The 14,367-nt window shown below is 37.8% G+C and overlaps 1 protein-coding gene and 4 non-coding genes across 5 annotated transcripts; all 5 read right to left on the reverse strand.

Annotated features, from left to right (window-relative positions):
* Positions 1 to 620: 620 nt before the first annotated feature.
* On the reverse strand, positions 621 to 13,451 carry cct6a (chaperonin containing TCP1, subunit 6A (zeta 1)). Its single transcript, XM_059352013.1, has 13 exons — positions 13,198 to 13,451; positions 12,382 to 12,445; positions 9,234 to 9,368; positions 8,949 to 9,122; positions 7,649 to 7,752; positions 7,264 to 7,534; positions 6,105 to 6,187; positions 5,134 to 5,230; positions 4,894 to 5,041; positions 3,372 to 3,505; positions 2,360 to 2,462; positions 1,064 to 1,136; positions 621 to 977 (listed from the first exon to the last, which is right to left on the reverse strand). Exons 1-13 carry the CDS (start codon positions 13,332 to 13,334, stop codon positions 905 to 907), a joined length of 1,596 nt encoding a protein of 531 aa, XP_059207996.1. The 5' UTR covers positions 13,335 to 13,451; the 3' UTR covers positions 621 to 904.
* LOC131987299 (small nucleolar RNA SNORA22) lies at positions 3,853 to 3,987 on the reverse strand. Its single transcript, XR_009395767.1, has one exon. It is a non-coding gene; the product is annotated as a small nucleolar RNA SNORA22 (small nucleolar RNA).
* Positions 6,243 to 6,377, reverse strand: LOC131987300 (small nucleolar RNA SNORA22). The gene has a single exon (XR_009395768.1). It is a non-coding gene; the product is annotated as a small nucleolar RNA SNORA22 (small nucleolar RNA).
* On the reverse strand, positions 8,038 to 8,172 carry LOC131987301 (small nucleolar RNA SNORA22). Its single transcript, XR_009395769.1, has one exon. It is a non-coding gene; the product is annotated as a small nucleolar RNA SNORA22 (small nucleolar RNA).
* LOC131987298 (small nucleolar RNA SNORA5) lies at positions 10,299 to 10,433 on the reverse strand. Its single transcript, XR_009395766.1, has one exon. It is a non-coding gene; the product is annotated as a small nucleolar RNA SNORA5 (small nucleolar RNA).
* Positions 13,452 to 14,367: the final 916 nt, after the last annotated feature.

Here is a 14,367-nt window from a genome sequence, read left to right on the forward strand (position 1 = left end):
AACACACCCCTTTTAATTGCCCAATTGCACAACCTTAAGAGCTGCATATCACGAATGCTGGGTCTTGTTGGTTTTTTGAGAATCTACTTTATTGGTACCTTGTTTGCCATGCAGCAATACAAAATATACTAAAAACCTGGATTAATCTGGTTAGTCACATTGGACTGCTATTATTTGGAACACTACTATATATATGCACACACACATACATATATATGTACACATATGCATATACGTATATACACATGCATATATATGTACACATATGCATATACGTATATACACATATGCATATATATGTACATACACATATTATATATATACATACATATGCATATATATGTACACACACATGCATATATGTACACACACACATATGTAGTATGTGTATATATACATATACACACACATTATACAGCTTGTATTGGAGTAAAATCAGCATTAAGAAGCAGCAGAAAATGGAAATGCTCCAAGAGCACCAAAAGAATGGTACTAAAGTTATATTCCACCTGTGGTTGTTTAGGATGTTTCATGATATTTATTCACTCTTCCAAGCAGGTAAAGGGTTTTCTCTCTGGAATTTTATTAAATTGATCTGATCAAAGAAAACAAACCAAATGTTTCAAGAGCCAAGAAATCTTTTAATGGGTAGAAACAGAACTGAGTGGTAGAGGTCAGTGCTTTTAACAAAATCTCATAAATAAACCAATCAGAGGGACGCGTTGACAAATCCATGAAAAAAAACAAAAACAAACCCATGAGTAGCATGAACGATGTTTCTGACAGATGCTGTGATGATGGCGGGGTGAACAGCGGGCCGTCCGTCAGACTGGGGGGCTTCAGAGTTCCTGAACCGGAACAATCCCCGCAAGAGTGACAACTGCTGCGGCTTCTTCAGGGTCATTTAACCTTTCAGAGAAGACATTCCAGCTCGCATGATCTCATCCACTAGCAGGATGTTGCTGGCAATGACCGTGCTGTGAAGGAGAACGAGGAGTTAAAGCACAAGGAGAATTTTAAATATTTAATTTGTGTTGTGCAGTTTAGAAAAGTGAGATCTCACCATGAATGCAGAAGCTGTTTCTTTACGCTGTAATTATCCCAAACTCCTGCTTCTCCTGCCACCATGGGCTCCCCTGAACAACAACAAGACTCAAATCAGTAACAGGATCGGGAAAAAAGTGCTTTTTAAAGAACTCTGATGAAGTGGAAACACACTGTAAAAGGGTCAAAGTTCATTAAAACATTTTGAAATTAAAAGAGATAACGAGCAGCAAAACTTATTCCTCTGTCGGACATATTTTACTGTTGCAATGGAAAAAACATAAGTTTCTCTTTGTGTAAAAAAAATTAACATGCAACGAGTGTTCATTTCTTGCACTATGTTATACATTTGACAGAAATTTGTATAGTTTAAAAATAATCTAATTATATCCATGGTTGATTTGAAAAAGGACACATATCAACATCAAAACGTCTCATCTAGCCAGAAATAAGATTACTTTTACTCAAATTAGTATAAAAAAAACACTTGACTATTTAATATCTGACATTATGAAAAAATATAAGGACAATTAGACAATCTTCACATTTGAGAAGTGGAAAAATTAAAAGAAACTTTTTGATAATTGTCACAATTCAATTTAAAAAGTTGCCCCAATAGTAAAGCTCATGTTTTCTGTGCAAAAATGTAATTATTTAGTAAAAGCTTTCATAAAAGTTCACTTCAAAACATCTTGTTCAGTGTTTGTTTGGCATCGACTGTCCCTTGTGCTGAAGATTTATCTCGGATCAGTTCTGCACATGCACTTGTTGCAAAAAAGGAAAACAGAGTTCACAAACCAAGAGCAATTTTTATACTGCGTTTCACACTAAAGCACTGTAACAAGCTCTATAATATTTTATGATAACCTTTACGATCCAGCTGGGTATTTGGGGGGAAAAAAAAAAAATCTAGGTCGCTGTAACTATGTACACTTGTTCAAATGTGCAGGAACAATTAATTAATCAAATAATAATCAAATTATTACATTTTAGTCCCCATCCTGTGTCAAATGTCATTGCTATCGAATCATATTTAAGAGTGATCACTAAATACCGTTTCTGATTGGAGGAAATTATTTTAATTGCCCCTCATTAACATCATCAGATGAAACTGAGATGAAGACATTTTTCTTTATACATTTAAGCAATTCTTTGGTTCTGTCAAAGGTATTTTTGGATGTTGAGATCTTCGGTTAACATTAAAATGACACGGACGTCGTCACAACATTATGTGTTTGTAATGGAAAAAAACAACAAAAAAACAGTTCTTGAACATATTTCATCCTAGTTTTTGTTAAAGACAACCGGCTCTGACCTGTGCTGAGGTCAACTCCAACAAGCAGCCCGCAGTCTTTGTACTCTGTTTGCAGCTTCAGCAGAGTCTCCTGAGGGTCGTAGCCAGAGTTCGAGGCCAAAACCTGCAAAACAAAAATCAAGATCAAAATCAGCGAGGGTTGATACAGTAAGAGTTTTTTTTACCTTTTTGTCTGTCTAATATATATATATATATAATATATATTATCAGTACCATAAGATGTTTCTGTAACTAGGCTGGTACCAAATAATTTGAATTTTCATTAATAACAGTGAAATTGGAATTCAAGCTTCACGCAGCTTATTAAAGTGAAATTCAAGCACTTTAACAACATTTACTATACCTAAAGTTTGGCATACACTGTACGATTTAAGAAATGTTTAATGTTTTATTCCAACTCATACTGTACGAGTAAAAGTCAAATTTATTGTTTGTTATTAATCATCAATTCTGACAATCCCTGTGAATCCTACAATATTCAAAAGCTGCAGACCATATTTATTTATTTTAATGTTATTTATTCTGTTTACAGCTCTGCATTTCTACAAAGTTGAAGGTCGAGGGACACAATTACAGTGTACATACAAAAATACTTCAGTTAAATTTAATTCCTTTTTTAATACCTTCACAATATTTTTTAATACCAACATAACATTGATCTGCAACTGTAGCAGCAATCTTTCCAACTTCAGTGTTTGGGCTAACTAACTCTAAAGTAGCAGAAGACCAGAATTTAATACCATGTCAGATGACGTTTATTACTTTTTAATAGAATTATTTTTGGCTAATTTCATTTACTACCTTTTAAAACCCCACAGACACTGATACTATTTGTATTCTGCCACTTGTAGCCACAAACATATCAGGTAATTTTATTTAAATTTAAAGACTTCTTTTGAGGGCATTTAAAGCAGTCAAACCTCAACAGAAATGTAGAAAAAAAAGGGTTAGAGTGCTCTTCAGAACACAGAGAGAAGCAGTGAAAGCCTGGAGAGAAGGAGAAGACTTTTACCTTGGGGATGACCAGCAGAGCATCAGCGAATGCCTGGACTCCCAGCTGAGCTCTGCCCTTCACGTTGGGCTTGTGTTTCACCAGTGCGTCAGCCACCGCCACCTCAAACGCTCCTGCGCCGGACACAACGCTGCCTGAAGTGACAGAGAAAAGGAAAACACAGGTATAAGCACTTTGAATCAATATAGGCGAGAACGCTGGAATAAATGGAGGGACTACATATACGAGAGGTGATTTCGATTTATGGAGCTCATAAAAATTGATCAAATCATGTGCATATATCACACAATGTCACCAGTTTTGTTTTCATTCCCGTTTGTTTACAGAATAATTTTAGCCATGATGACAGAAGAAAGAGCAGGATTTGTAACCAGAATTTTAAGACTGGTGCTTTTTCACAGCACAGATAAACAGAAAAAACACAGCTGAGGTTTACAAATGTCCTAACTATGAGGAACTGGATTTGCAGTACATCACCTAAGTTTGTTCTGATCCGCTGAATACATGTAGGGGAGGAAGGAGCTCCTCTAATGCAGAGGTACAGATCAGAGTTACTGTAGCACAGATACAAGAGCAGGGGGAGCTACAGTAGCACCCCTGGGTGTTCTCTGTGCATATTCTGTGTGGGAAAATTTGTATTTTTTAAAAATGTATTTTTATTATTGTATTTTTCCCCTGGGTCAGGAGCGTTTCTCCCCTAGTATAAATATTAGGGCCGGGACTCGATTTAAAAAAAATAAATTATCTAATTAGAGGCTTTGTAATTAATTAATAAAAATTTATCGCATTTTAATTGCATATAAATATTTGACCTGAGAACAGTGAGAAGTAATTTTTTAAGCTTAAGCAACAAAAATATTGTTTACTTTTGTTCAAGTCCAACAGACCAGTGCAATTTTTGCCATCAAGTGTAGCAATAGCATATTTAGAAATATAGTACATTTCAGAAATTCAGGTAGCCTATAGGTAGGTAGACCTTCTGTAAACTATAATACTTTGGTTTTTTAAGTAAAACACAATACTTTCAAGTACATTCAGAACATTGGAAACCCTGACTATTTGAGGCTCGATGTGCTGCGGTGATATGTGAATTCCTTGTTGCATAGCAACACAACCATGCTCTTATCGACGCTTCCATCCGTTAGTTTTTGTAACAAAATGTCCCATCATCCTCGGGGCCAACCAAAGCGTCTCATCAGCTTCTTCCTTCATGTTCACTGTGGTTTGTTGTTGTCTGAACTCATGAACGCTAGTTGGTGCTCCAGTATAATCGGTCCGCCTGAAACTCATCCAGTGAGAAACGTTCCGCGGTGCAAAAATAAGTGCGATTAAAATGCGTCAATTTTTTAACGCGTTCATTTTTGTGTAATTAATCTTAATTAACACGTTAAAGTCCCGGCCCTAATAAATATATATATTCCATTTCCGCTTGTTATGTTTTTTTTTGTTTTGTCAGTGGGAAGCACTGATCACTTTTTCTTTAATAAATCACATTTCAGTAAAACAAAGAGTCAAATCGTACCGTCTTCAATTGCATTCTTGACCGCCCGCAGACCGTCCCTGACGGCGTCTTTGATCTGTGTGAGGGTGTGTTTGTTGGGTCCTTTCACCAGCAGGGTGACGGAGCGAGGGTTCCCACACTTCTCGATGAACGTGAACTTTTCCTCTCCCTGCAAACACGATTCAAGGTTAAAAATCAACTCTGCTTCACCATCTAAAGGCCTACATAAATATATAAATAAAGATCCAGATAACCACTCACCAGTGTGTGTTCATAAACCAGCCCAGCGAATCCCAAGCAGTCAGGTGTGAGGTCATCCACTGAGTTCATGGCGATGCCACCGCAGGCCAGAGTGAGCCTGCAGAAAAAAAACACTGAATGTGAACCGTGATTTATGAGGGAAAATATGACGCAGCTGTGATGACTCAGCACTGTGAAACAAGCAGCCTCTTCTGCACTTACTATAAATCAGTGCAAAATGTTAATTTGAACACATTTCAGAAAGAGACTGAAACTAAACATTTAATTTACACAAATTTAAGAAATATTTGCTTAATAGGCCTGCAGGGTGGAGAGGTTCCATGCCATACCCTGACAACATTTAGAATATCTGATAAAAAGAGATAAGATGCAGAAGCCAATGACACGTTATACAGATCATAATAAATCCCTGCACATCTTTGATGCAGGGATCCCTCTAGTGGAAAAGCGAAGCACGAGCATTGTGATGTTGACATTTGAATGGGCAGATTTTTCCCCTCACTCCACTTAAATTTGGCATTTCTGCAATTCATATTGATTAAAGGAAGTTGATTTAATATACATTTCAATGAATCCAATGAATCACAAATTACGTCTTTATAGAGATATCACGTCAAAATACTAGTCAATAAAAAACTTTGGTGAAACGATAAGGTTTTATAATGCACAAAGATAACTTTACACTTGAAGTTGCTGTGACACTGTAATTTCCTGTAAACGATTAATCAAGTATCTATATATCTATATCCATCTATGCCCAAATTAATAAATGTTTAGTTGGTTTTTTTATAGAGTATAGATCTTAAAGCCTTTTTGTTTGTTTGTTTTTTTCCCCTTCTTGTAATAAAATGCAGTAAATTCTACTTTCACACAGCTGCTCACAACAAAAAAAATCCCAGTGCATAATTAATATTGATGGCACAGAAAAGAGCAGTTATATTTGTAACAGAGAAAGAATGTTAGTTTCTCACCTCTCCATATTCCTCCTCTTCGCCCTGCGCAGAGCGACGATGCCCTCCTTGGCGAGAGCGTCGAGGGAGAACGGGTCGATACCCTGCATATAACGCACAAAACATCAACATCCATTCAAGGAATAATTCAGTGTGTAAGTTTGTTCTGATCCGCTGAATACATGTAGGGGAGGAAGGAGCTCCTCTAATGCAGAGGTACAGATCAGAGTTACTGTAGCACAGATACAAGAGCAGGGGGAGCTACAGTAGCACCCCTGGGTGTTCTCTGTGCACTGAACAGGACTGATTACACATTGATTTTCACTTAATAAGATGACTCAAATATCCTTAGTTCATATAAAAATTTTCGTTAAAGTTTCAAATCATATGCAACTTGCAAAACCCCTGATTTTAGCTCCTTTTCTGCAGGATGTCGAAGGTAATAAAGAGACAAATTAAACAGGAAAACTTGATGAGATGATCTCAGTTCATAGTTGTGATTTGTGAACTATCATCTACACATTATTCAGGTGTGACAACTTGCTGGAAACTTCCACCATTTACTTGAGGAAACTGAATGCTGAACTATAAACAGATTAGTACCTTAAAAAACAGATTGGTGGCTCGTTTCCTGTCATCCTTCACTATTTTACATGACTTCTTAATCACCTTGTGTGGTATTATTTAGCTTCATATTGCCTGTTTTTTAACACTGGAACAGGACAGTCTAACAGATCTTTTTTTTTTTTATTTTTTTTTTTTAATAATGCAAATAACTGTTTAAACAAAAAGTACCTTGCATTAAAGTGGATTTTTTTTTGGAGGCTAGGAGGCATTAAAATAAAAACCTGCAAGATTTCTGAGCATTTCTGACCTTATGTCGAATATTGTAAGCTACAAATAAGTTGCATTTTAGTATTAAATTTGTGCATGCAGTTGCAGGAAAAAACTCCATGTACATAAAAATATTTTAACATAAATTGGCTTGGGGTAGAGAAGAAGTTGCTGACCCTGCTCTTTGCTCTGTGATATTTTGTTTGTCATTATTGCAAGCAATTTCAAATAAATGCATTAATAATGTGCTTGTGAAGATGACAGTTTGTAGCGGGCGGTAGAATCTTGCTCTCTTTGCAGAGACAAAGAGTTAAAGTTCTACTGCACGAGTGGTCTCGGAGCGTACCTTCTGGTTGATGACGACGAAGCCCTTCTCCCCGCTGGGACACACTGTGTTCTTGAAGTTGATGATCTTCTGCACGCGGTCCTCAATGAACTTCCTCTCCGCGGCCACAAGCTTCTCCCGCTCCCCGGCGCTCTTGTAGAAGAAGCCGGAGTTGACCTCCGTCTTTTCGTACTCCAGAGAGACGTTGCAGGTCAGTACGTAGGCGTCCTCCACCCTCTTCTTCATGTCTGGGTGTCGGGCGCCGTGGTCCAACACCAACCCTCTGATCAGCCTGAGGGAGAGGGAAAGAAACAACGTTTTAGATGTCTGAGGTTCACCTCTGCATCACCATCTGTAACAATTAATAAATGGATGAATTTCCTCTTGTTCACAGTCTTAAACTCACTGTGTGTCACAGTCCGTCTTGTGCTTCATCTCCATGATTTCCACCATGTAAAGGTCAATGGGCTCGTTGGGTTTAGCGATGGCCAGCACAGCGTCTACTACAGCCTGCAGACAGACATATCACACACCTGTCACAATAATCACAATTTCGACTTATGGAGCTCATAAAAATTAAAAATTATCATATATCACACAGTGTCACTAGTTTTGTTTTCATTCCTGTTTGTTTACAGAAGAATTTTAGCCATGATGACAGAAGAAAGAGCAGGATTTGTAACCAGAATTTTAAGACTTGGGTGCTTTTTCACAGCACAAATAAACAGAAAAAACACAGCTGAGGTTTACAAATGTCCTAACTATGAGGAACTGGATTTGCAGTACATCACCCAAGTTTGTTCTGATCCGCTGAATACATGTAGGGGAGGAAGGAGCTCCTCTAATGCAGAGGTACAGATCAGAGTTACTGTAGCACAGATACAAGAGCAGGGGGAGCTACAGTAGCACCCCTGGGTGTTCTCTGTGCACTGAACAGGACTGATTACACATTGATTTTCACTTAATAAGATGACTCATAAATATCCTTAGTTCATATAGAAATTAAAGTATTAAACCATATGTGACTTGACCAGCAGAACCCCGATTTTATCTCCGAAGAACGTTAGCAGACATGATGACAGAAGGGCAGGATTTTAACCCAGAATTTTACGACTTGGCTGTTTTTCACAGCACAAATAAACAGCAAAAACACAGCTGAGGTTTACAAATGTCCTAACTATGAGGAACTGTATTTGCAGTACATCACCTATTAAAGAATGAATAACTCTCTATACCCTTGTGCAAAATATTCAATATTTATTTAAGTGCATTTTTTTGGCTAATTTGACGTATTGTTTTAGTTGTTTAGTTTTATTTTATCAGCTTTGTTTATATAGAATACTTTAAAACTTAAAACATTCCAATTTCATCCTCTGAATTTTACTAATTAAAAGTTAATTCCTCTTTGACAGGCTGAACTTCCATTTTTTGCTTTGTTTTACAAAATCCAACTGAGAAACTATCATGAGAGGATTATATCATCCCAGCCTTTAAAGAATTTTTTTTTTTTAGCTTGAAATGTAACTTCTGCAGCTTCTCAGCTGATATCTACGTCCAGATGTATAGAGTTAAAAGTCATCAGTCCCTTAGTAGAAATGTCAGTTAGTGTTTAAAATGTCTCTTTGACCGCTCAAAGAGTATTAAACATGCTGGTAACAGCAAAAGAAATGGTTTGGTTCCGTCAGCTCCATCCCATCGTGTCTCACCTCAGTGAGCAGGTCTGCCAGCTCTGCGTAGACCTTGGTCCTGAGGGAGGTGCGTGCGACGTTGATGAGGGTCTCTCTGTCCATCTCCCGGGTCACCTTCATCTCCTCCAAAACAGCCAGAGCTTTCTCTTTCGCCGCCTCAAAGCCCTCCGCGATGATTCTGGGATGCAGACCCTGCAGGACGAAATCAAACGGGGTGATGGGAGGAAAATATATGCAGTTCTAAACGCTGGATATCGATCTGTATTCCTAAGAGAGCCACCTTCCAATTTAGATAAAAATTACCTCTGACACGTAGAGGTCGGCCTGCTTCAGCAGTTCACCGATGATGAGGACATTCGAAGTGGTTCCGTCTCCCGTGATGTCATCCTGCGCCGTGGCCACCTTCGCAATGAGCGACGCTGTCGGGTGCTGAATTTGCTAAAAAGTGGAACATAAAAATAAAGTCAACATGTAAAACCCATCACAGATTACAGATAATTTCAAAAAGTATTTTAATATCAGAACGAGTTATTGTGGCAGATTTTCCAAGAGTCCATTGGAGCTGCTGTGCATTTATAGAAACTTGGAAATCAAAGAAAGCGTGACAATACATTTCAGATAGAAGCAGCAAGTTTGTGATGCAAAGCCTTTGAAGACAAGTGCATAGGATTTAGTGAAGAAAACTTTTTTCATCAATATATTCAATGTGATAAATAGGTGGTTTTGTGCAAGATTTAGGTAAATTTCTTGTTGTACCCTCTAAAAACTGAGTTGTCATTTTAATAATCATAATTGTATATGCCTTCCTTTGATCTGTTGGAGATATTAAGGTATTTGCAAATAAACTAGTCTCAAAGTCCACCATGGAATTTGAGATTTTCTACCATGGAATCCTGGGGGGGCGTGTCTAATATTGCCAAAATCATGTTTTCAGTAGTGGCCTGTTCTTCATTTGCTGATGTAAATTTTTTGGATAAAGCGGATGGCCAATGGCAGATGTCGATTATCTGAAAATGGCCCTAATTTATCGATCAACCACTAGTTTTCAGTTTCCTATTTCGTAAAACAAAATGAATCATTTCTTTCCTGCAGAGAATATAACAATAACATGTGGTATGGATATATGCAAAACTGGATTTGAATCAACAGATTAGCATAAAGAAGAGAGACAGTCTTACAAACCGCAACATTGGGATCAATATGACGGGATGATAAAGGTTAAATGCATGAATCAATAAATCAAAAGGTATGATAAGAGAATGTAGAGTGACCTGAATTAAAAAAAATATATATATATTTGACTGCTGGCTGCAATAATTAACAACTTTCAGACATTACTTTGCAATTAATATGGATGTTTATGCCAATATTTGTATGTAGTACATATTTATCCCCACTGCCCAGATTGTAAGGAGGTGAGGCCCATGAACTACAGTCACTGTGGCAGACCATTAGGCCAGTGATGTCCACTGAAAAGAACACACTGAATTTGACAAGTCTGCAAAACAAGATTAGTCCTCCATCAATGTGTTAGGGGTGTCACATTACATCAATCTGGATCTATATACAGGGGTAGAATGGGAATCAACAACAGGTTCTTTTGTTAAAACTGGCTCCCAGTAATTCGATTCCAAGGAATTGTTTGTCTGCCTAGTTTATGATCCAGCTTATTGGTTCCTCCTACGTCTGTAAGACAGTCAGCAGCCACTTCATTTGCAGAGTGGACGCTAAGAGGTTAACATCTCCTGCTCTCTGACTGCTGCGGGAGGACTGGGACATTTGATTGATTTGGGACGGGAGAGAGGCCCACGCTTTTTTTTTTTTTTTTTTTTTTTTTTTTTAAATAAAGAGACCCTAGAGCAGGCATGTCCAAACTATTCCACAAAGGGCCGTGTGGCTGCAGGTTTTCGTTTCAACCAAGCAAAAGCACACAGTTTGACCAATCAACTGTCTGAAGACTGAGATCAGTTGATTAACTGAGTCAAGTCTGGTGTGCTGCTGCTTGGTTGGAACAAAAACCTGCAGCCACACAGCCCTTTGTGGAATAGTTTGGACATGCCTGCCCGAGAGTAATGTGAAAAAGTCGTTAAATTAGCAACAATGGGTAGCTCTCGCGCACCTTCAGCAACCCCTTTCATCAAGCAGGGAAGAGTAAAATGACAGGGGAGAGGAAAAAGCGAATGTCACAGAGCAGTGACCAGATCTGTGGTGAAGGGTTTACACCCTTTTGCCACAGCAGATGCCTCTGAATTTCAGTAGGTTAATTTACTGCATATTTTCTGGTAATCTGCTCAATTGAAGCATAGAATTGTAAAAGTTGCATGTTGTTTTAACCAGTGTAGTTGAAAAGTGCAGTTGTATTTTTGTTTAATATGTTCATTTTTAAAGAAGCATTTGTTTTATGTCCAAATTATTTTGTGATCAAGTTGAATGCAAAGCACTTTATTTTTCTTACTTTATTATTCCCAAATGTCAGTAGCCAAAGTGTATTATATTGTATCTTGTTGTTGTTGTTGTTGTAGTATCAGTTGGACTTAAAAAAACCCAAATTGTATTTTCTCTGGACCAATAAGAGTGGAACTTAGCCTTTATTAGTGCATGCTGGATATGCTGTATCTTCTGTCTAAAGATGAAAATATTGAAGAATTAATGCAAACTAACCCCTTTGTATTATTTAATTCCTCACCCATTGAGAATTGATAATAAAGCCGATAAGGAATCGTATTGATAAGCAGTATTGATAATGGAATAGGATCGCTAATTTTTTTTACAATTCCCGAGCTTTAAAAGTAGGTATACAGTACGGATTATTCCAGAATTATAAGAGCGGTGCAAAGATTAATTTTATACTGGAATTCAGTTAATTAGTTACAAACATTACTATTTTTACAGGAAATTTTTGCTGATAAAGACCGTGTCAGATTATGCATGTGTCCACACCACACTCTACTAGCGGAGTGTGTGAATGCCTGTTTTGAACATATGGGGGTTTAATATATTTATTATTGACCTGTTTGTATCAACAATAAAATGTGTTTTGTGCACACGGTTTAAAAAATATATCTTATATATATATATATATATATATATATACACATACATACATACATATATAGAACACGCACACACACACACACACACACAAACTTACCAGCAATGCAATATTTTTGCTAAGGGAAACATTTGATACATAACATCTTTGAGACATGTAATAACATTTTCTTGAGCAGAAAGTGGTGAATCTGTACCCACACAGCCTTTGTACTATCAGCAAATATCGTTTTTTGTCCAATATACCAGACTGTGCTAAATATATTTACAGAGGCTGAAACAGCTCCTACATAAATGAGGGGTGTGGTCGCTCCAACAACAAAGACGGATGCACAATAAAGTTTAAACACATCCGGACCGAACATACACAGTTTCACAGATAAACAGATACATTTCTTACCATCTCGTGTAACAAGACGTTTCCATCTTTGGTCAGCTTGATGTCTCCTGCACCAGAAACCAGCCTACACACACACACACACACACACACACACACACACACACACACACACACAAAGAGTTAAAAGACCTGAACCACAACCGGCTCTATCTATTAGTATGAGTCAACAAATAGTCAGGAGAAGTTAAAGTTTCTAGGTAGCCATTAATAAATCTGCTCACTAACTGACAGATGGTTAGCTCGCTAAATAAACTTCCTGAATCCTCCTGACGCTGAACAAAAAGTACCGTTAACTCAGCTATTAAGTATTAAACTCGTTCATTAAAACTACTCATTAAAAATAAGGCCACATAAACGGACTTTTGGTCCAAACATGAGTGAGTTTTATCGCGAAGATGTAAGCGTTGGCTTTATGAGATAACCGGCTGTTGCTAAAATGCTAATATTGGTATGCTAAGCTTATGCTAAGATGCTAATATTGGGATGCTAAGCTGATGCTAAGATGCTAATGCTAAGATGCTATCGTTAGCCCGCTGGTTGTCAGAGCGGGTCGTGACGATGACTGGGCAGGGCAACGTGCGCCACGAAAATCCGTTATTAGTGCAGCCAGTGGAGGCCTAAACTGGCACAAATGGTGGATAACGTACTTTCAGTTAGTATTGGGTGCTTATAATGTTCAAATAAATGTATAATAAGGTGTCGGCAGAGTGGTTTTAGTGCGATATGCGCAGACATTCTGCCGGTGAATTGTCGCTAGCGTTAGCCCCTTAGCTTAGTTAGCTTCAGCACGCATGCTGCACAAAGAGCCACACTCACATCTTCATGGTCCCCTTCGGTCCCAAGTTACTCCGCAGCACGTCCTGCAGCCCCCGGGCGGCACTGATATTGACCGCCAGCGCGGCCTGGGCCCGGGCGACCTCTGCTTTGGGGTTCAGAGCTTTGACGGCAGCCATGGCGAAGCAGCCTCTAACCAGCGAAGTCAAAGTAAAAGGAGCCGCCGGTGAGGAGTCCGCTTTGCTCGGACGCTCTGGAAAGAGAGAAGGCTCCAGAAAACTCCAACACGTGTTCTCAGTGCTGCGTTCAGGGAGCCTGTCTGGGCTCGGACGTCACCATCCCCACCTTCACATTACAAAATCAATCCTGCCAGATAGGATTATAAGTGATCGTACCCAGTGTTGGAAAAATAGGAGAGCAGATGACGACGGTTAGCCAAGATTTTAACCCTCATGTTGTGTTTTGACCGATTTAAAAGTTTTATCTCTGAAAAATGTAGTTAATTGGATCCCATTGACCTAAGATTTCATGACTTTGTCTACAACAAGGATTTTGTGAGAAATAATCTTTTATTCTGTCTCTTATTTTGTCTCTGTTGTCTGTCTGTGTGACGAACGCCACTATCTATGCATGCGTAATTCACTATATGTGTGTGTGTGTGTGTGTGTGTATATGTGTATGTGTGTGTATGTGCCTCTCTGTGCACACAACATGAGGGTCATCCTCTTACCTGTGCCAATCGAGGTCATAGATATGGAGCTAAATCAGAGCTAAAAGTTCTGTTCATTTGAAAGAAATGAAGAAACTAGTTTGAAACTGAGAATGTACGTTTTAAAAGGTATTTGATGCCTTATTTTTTTCTTCTGATGGTTTTCTGTTTTAATATGAGATCCTGAAATATGTAAAAAAATAAATAAATAATAATAATAAAGTAGTAACAATAGTAAGATCTGACATCAAATATCAAAACATGTATGAAAGGAAAAAAATGACATTCATTCAAAAGAATACATTTTCAGTTCAGACTCGCCTTATTTTAAAAAAAAATGTTTTTTGATTTTACATTGTTTATTTTTTATTATTTACGATGGAGTGTTAGGGCCACATTTAGAAAAAAAAAATAATTATGAGAATAAAGTCGTAAATATTGAATAAATTACGAGAAAAAAGTCAAATATTTAATTAATTACGAGAATAAAGTCAAAATATTTA

This window comes from Centropristis striata, chromosome 15 (genome assembly GCF_030273125.1).
Source record: "Centropristis striata isolate RG_2023a ecotype Rhode Island chromosome 15, C.striata_1.0, whole genome shotgun sequence".
NCBI classification, from domain to species: Eukaryota; Metazoa; Chordata; class Actinopteri; order Perciformes; family Serranidae; genus Centropristis; species Centropristis striata.